Below are 5,848 nucleotides of genomic sequence, written 5' to 3' on the forward strand. Positions count from 1 at the left end.
GGAATAGACGGAATATATAAAGTGTTATAAGGTGTGGGGAGCCAACCGCTGACTGGAACCACCCATGTGACAAACATGTGACAACCGTGACAACCGCGACAACCATGTAGGGGTCTTGTAGGGGGACGGAGACTCATTGGCAAGCAACGTTTTTAAACCGTAATGCAGCTGTTAGATCTTTGCTCAACATCATTTGAAGCTCCATGGATTTGATTTTTTTGTTTTTTTTTTTGCTTGTTTTTTTTTCTTCTTTCATGGAATGTAGCTTTTAGCATTTGTCATTTCCGCCCCTGTTCTGTTCCCTCCCCTCTTGTTCATACCTCCACAGCATTCTCTAGGACCCCACCGTTGACAGGGTTTGTCCTTGTTCTTTTCCGTTATGTAACGCTGTTGGTACGGCCAGTGAAACGTAAAGGAAGGAAAATTCAATGACAATGGCACCGGGACGCTTGCGAAACAAGATGAAAAACGCTTTTTCAAACATTTCAATAATTACCTACGTACTCGTGGTAATTTTTGGAACTGGTTCGTGGATTGCCATCAATGGACTCTGGGTCGAGATGCCAATAATAGTTCAAGAAATACCCGAGAGTTGGTCACTACCTTCCTATCTAACCGTTATAATCCAGCTGGCAAACGTAGCCCCACTGGCCTTTACAGTGGGAAATAAATTCTTCCCCCGTGTGGTTCGTGAGGTGCCTGTAATATACATCAGTGTGATCGTGGGAATTGCGGCGTGCACGTTACTGGCATTTTTCTGGAAAGAGACAAGTTATATCGCTGGAGCTGAACGAAGTACAGCGCTACTAGTCCTATGTTTCGTGTTCTCTATGGTAGATTGCGCCTCTTCTGTCACGTTTCTTCCGTATATGGCTACCTTCCGAGAGATATACATGAGCCCGTATTTTGCAGGTCAAGGGTTAAGCGGTCTCTTACCTGGTCTGGTTGCATTAGCGCAGGGTGTGGGAGGAGGGTCACATGACCCTTGTCCAAAGCCTACATTAGCATCTGTTAACAGTACCAATGGAACCTTACAAAACAATACAGATTCAGGACGTTGGGGTCCAGGACCCAAATTCTCAGCAGAGGTGTTTTTCTGGTTTTTAACGGCAATGATGGTGGCTTGTGGTTTGGCATTCATAGGGCTTAATTACCTCCCTGTTGCTAAGCGAGAACAGGTGGCTAAAAACTATGAAGGTGGTGCACAGGCCGGTGATCAAGCTTTAGAACTTGTCTCCCGTGAGGAAAGGCTAGAGTATGGAAAATATGCAGCAGGTCATGTTGACCATGATGATCTTGGTGTTAAAACATTGTCAACAAGTGGTGTCACATTGATGTTAGTGACGATAGCCGTAGTCAATGGCTTGAGTAATGGAATTATACCAGCTATCCAATCATATGCCTGCATTCCATACAGCTATTATATTTATCATCTGACACTCACCCTGTCAAACATTGTTAATCCTCTCACATGTTTTGTGTTTCCCTTCATTCCCACCAAATCAATGATAGTAATAAGTGTCCTGAGTTTTGTGTACTTGGGTATGTGCACATACATTCTCATCATCGCATTGCAGAGTCCCACGGTACTTCTACAATGTGAAGATTCTGGTGCAGCTTTAATTGTAAGTACATTGTGTTCTACATGTAGCTCAAAAAAGGGTTCAGCAGTCAACCCTTTTTACCAATAAGGCCCGCTTGAGACACCGAGCTTTTCATTAGGCGAACCTAATACATTGTATTAAGGTGCCTCGATACAGTTTTTCAGGGTCAATACCTCCCAAGATTGAGCATAAACTACTTCCCCATAAACAAAAATATTGGAAAAATTGCCACCACAGTTGTATTAGATAAAGATGAAAATTTGTTATGATCAGGGTTGTTATCAGAGTTGTAATAGCAATAAAATAACGCCATAATTTATCTATTTTACTTGCCGGAGTATTTCTCTGCACTGGTAACTGTTCTTCAAAAATCATTCACAGGAGCTTTTTCCTCCAACAGCCACCTTGATATTCGTGAATTTTAAGCAAAATCTGTAAGAGCATAATTGAGATGTTTTGGGATGAGGTTATTATGGTTAGAAATACAGTTTAAAATGCTTAATCTTGATGTTAGGTCGTTATCTGTAGAAAAGGAAGCACTGTTGATCAATTTCACCTCATAGGAAGGGCTCAACCATCCTTCCTGCCTAGCCCAGCTGGGAATTTCCATTACGGATCGACTTTGGAATAGCTTTGATTCAGACACCAATTTTTTTGTGTACCAAACCTGATGTGTAAATTATAGCATATTTTGCTAGCAGTTTGACTTGGAAATGAGCATTTTTCTCCATTTGAATTAGGAAATAAATAATTTAAGGTCGGTCTTAATTTGAATGAGGTTCAGCTCATGAAACGTTCGGTATCTGAACCGGGCCTAAGAAAGGCAGTGCATCTCCAAAATGTCTCACATTGCTGTGATTATTCTTAATTTATAAAATTATAAGTAAGCAGTACTCCTTCCACACTTGTTCTTTCATTGGCATAACACATGATAGTGGGGTCCCTCTAAGGGCAGGTACAAATGTCCCTGTAAGAATTCAAAGCCCATTGTTTTGAGTAGTGAGGAGGAAGCTAAGGTATGTCCCTGTTGGTATTTTATTGTTGTATTTGGGCTTGTCTTCGTCGGTGCCACAGTGTTAAACCATTTTTGTGTTATTTGTCATCATAACATCTTTCTTACTTTGTTGTCTCAAGGCTAAGTCCCTTTTCAATATTACCCTAACAGCTGCCGTCTTGAAACATTCATCACACCTTCTCATATGTAGAAGCTTCTAACAAGCATTGTCTATACTCTTGTTATGAAAGTGTTCAATATGCAAGAAAAAAGGGAGTGAAAGTGTTGTGACCGAAAATTGTCAATTCTTGTTTTGGCATTTAGTGGCTCCAAAACTCTCCCAAGTTATTTTGTAATGCTATTTTATAAAACCAGGAGACAAAACAAAGAAATATGCTGTCAAGTTTAAAAGACCCTCATGGCTAAGTGAATTAACTAAGCCTTGATGAACTCTTGAGAAAAGCTAAATTCACGACACTAGGCTGTCACCGATTGCAGGATATAGCCGTAATTATGTATAAGGCAAAGTACAATATATTGCCCTCCGTATATAAAGGACATTTTTAAGCTAGATAAACCTCGCTATGGGCTCAGAAATTGTGGTGACTTTTTTAATCCTCGATACAACACAACAAATTACGTGAGACAGCCTGAGATACGTGGGCCCAGTAATATGGTCTAAACTAAGCAAGGATGTGAAAAACGCAGAATCAATTGACGGCGTTAAAAAGAAAATTTCTAAGGTAGATCTTGAACAAGTAATCACAGAGGGCTGTAAAAACTGCCTTCTATGTTGTACATAAATGAGATTTTGTAGACAAAAAGGACACCTCTCAATCAATAAGTATTATTTTATATTATAATATCCGCATTTTGTTTTAGGATGTATATTGTTGTAAATTTTATTCTTTGTAAATAGATATATATAAAATTTTTTTTTATATTAATTAGTTAGAGCTGATAGTATTTTAATTTAAGGCCCGTTTACACGACCGAAAAAATTGGAACGGCCCGGATGAAAAGACGAACGGCTCCGACAAAATTCGACGTGTAAACGGTACTTGACCCGTTCCAGTTGTATCCGTTCCGTTCCTAAAAAGGTCCATAGGCGGCTATGGACCCCTTTCAGAACGGAACCGATAAAAAACGGTTCCGTACCCACATTTTTGTTTTCTTTTCAACGTGTAAACGCTCGCCCTTTTTTCGGTACCGTTCTATTACGTTTTTTATGAGCCCGTGGTGCCCCACGTCAGTTGTTGACACCTCTGTACTTTAAAGAACTTTTTGTTGCTAGCATCCCTTCCAATTTTAAAAAAGAAATTTTTTAGATATTTTTCTTATAATATTAGCAGGAAGCTGAACTTTTGCACTAAAATATGGGATTCACTTAGTGATACCGGCACCAACTTAAATTAACTTTTTAACTTATAGGTTGTGGTAAGCGTTGCTGCTGTTGCTGTGGTAACATATATCAAAGTTGCCATTGGAGGAATCATGCGTGAAAAAGGTCACAAGCATTTGCTGTGGTATGGAATAAGCACTCAAGTGGGCTCCTGTATTGGTGCTCTGGTAATTTTTGCTCCTGTAAATGTCTACCACTATTTCAAACAAGGATGAAAAATAATTGTGGTTTTGTTTCAGTCCTTACAATAATTTTCTACTGTGTAAAAAGCAGTAGACTGGTGTAAAACTTGGTGAACAGTTATGATTTTGAGACTACTGAATAACTTGATTCTTTGTTTAACAATGTTGTTGCTTGAATGATCAAAAAACTTAAATTGATGCAATCAAAGAATTTTAAGTGTTTATTGAAGCTTGATAGTTGATATGAGGTCAGTTATTTCCCTGACAGTGTCCAGCATTGAGTTAGTGCCTTTTACATACTGGCAAGATGAAATTGAAGCCTCGCACGCAGATGTTCTTATGGCTTCGGTGGATTTAGTGATTGGAGTGTTTTGTGTCCAAGACAATTGATATCTGAGCACCTGAGTGGCAAAATTACAATCACAATAATTTGTAGAAGTCCTGATACTGTTTGAGATTTGAATTACAGTCCCTTCAAATTTAACAGTATTGCATACGTCTCTCAATAGGTTTTTTTGAAATCACTTATGGGTAAATTTAGGAGTCGGCTAAGTGGGAACATAAAGCATCCATATGTACGTACGTCTTTGTGTACAACTCTCTCTCCTCCACATATAGGCCTCTTTGTGTTGTGGGGAACTGGGGAGAAAGAAAAAGAGAGCGCGCATCCCATCGTCTCCTGCAAGCTTTCTATTTTTTTATTAGTGCTATTTTTATAGGGATACCCAGCGGAAGCCCCTGCAGAAGAGAGAGTGTGCAACTGAAATTTGAAAAATTATATATTTTTTTAATTTCCTGAAAGCGTTTTTATCATTAAATTGGGATAACTGATAACTTTTCTACATTATAAAAACCGCTTTTTGTAGACACAAAGCACTGGGATGAGTTTCTTGTGCATTCTTGACCTATCCAAAAATACAGTTAGCTTTTCAAGCCGTCCACACCACTGCAGCCTACTGCTGATGTCTCTGTTTTATGAAGTTGTCTGCAGTTGAATGTACATAACTGACATTTTTCATTGGAGTTTACACATGTAATGGTTACAATTGCGGGATATTTATCTATTGATTATTTATAAAGGGAGTAAAGCTGTTTTAACGTTATTGCATTTGAGTTTTAGAAATGTGAACAAGAAGGTTGTTGTGCAATAAATTTTGAATTAATAATGCTACTTTTTATGTATGATGTACAATGTAAGGCTTCATTCCCACTTTCGTACCCTTGGCAATTTTATTATGCTGTTCCAATTAATGCAGTAAAATGAGTCGGCGGACATACAAACTCCCTAAAATTTTACTTTTGAAAAAAGCGGCAGAAGCTGGTCCAACATGACTTGTATCTATTCACACCACTCACTTTGTTGCCAGTGCGGTTCGTAAAAATATCCTGGCTCTTATCCAATGTTAAGACCTTAAAGCTTGTTCAGCCGGACCTAAAAGGCCTTAAACTAGATGGAAACGACAGCTTTCGGGAAATCGACGAATACGACTTTTCACAAATAAAACCCCTTTAAAATAATCACTAATATTAGGCTGTTCACGGACCCTCTGTTTTCTCTTTAGATTGTACATGGCGGCACATACCCTATTAGGCCATATAAGCTAAGGGAGTGCTCCCAAACCGGGATGGGAGTAGTTGGCCAATATTTTTACTGGAATCCAAGTGA

The 5,848-nt window shown here is 38.9% G+C and overlaps 1 protein-coding gene across 1 annotated transcript; it reads left to right on the forward strand.

Moving 5' to 3' along the window:
* Positions 1 to 259: 259 nt before the first annotated feature.
* LOC140927953 (riboflavin transporter 2-like) lies at positions 260 to 5,578 on the forward strand. The gene is made up of 2 exons (XM_073377659.1): positions 260 to 1,625; positions 4,030 to 5,578. The coding sequence occupies exons 1-2, from the start codon at positions 429 to 431 to the stop codon at positions 4,213 to 4,215; spliced, it is 1,383 nt and encodes a 460-aa protein (XP_073233760.1). The 5' UTR covers positions 260 to 428; the 3' UTR covers positions 4,216 to 5,578.
* The last annotated feature ends 270 nt before the right edge of the window (positions 5,579 to 5,848 follow it).

The sequence above is a fragment of the Porites lutea genome, chromosome 2 (genome assembly GCF_958299795.1).
Source record: "Porites lutea chromosome 2, jaPorLute2.1, whole genome shotgun sequence".
In the NCBI taxonomy this organism is placed as follows: domain Eukaryota; kingdom Metazoa; phylum Cnidaria; class Anthozoa; order Scleractinia; family Poritidae; genus Porites; species Porites lutea.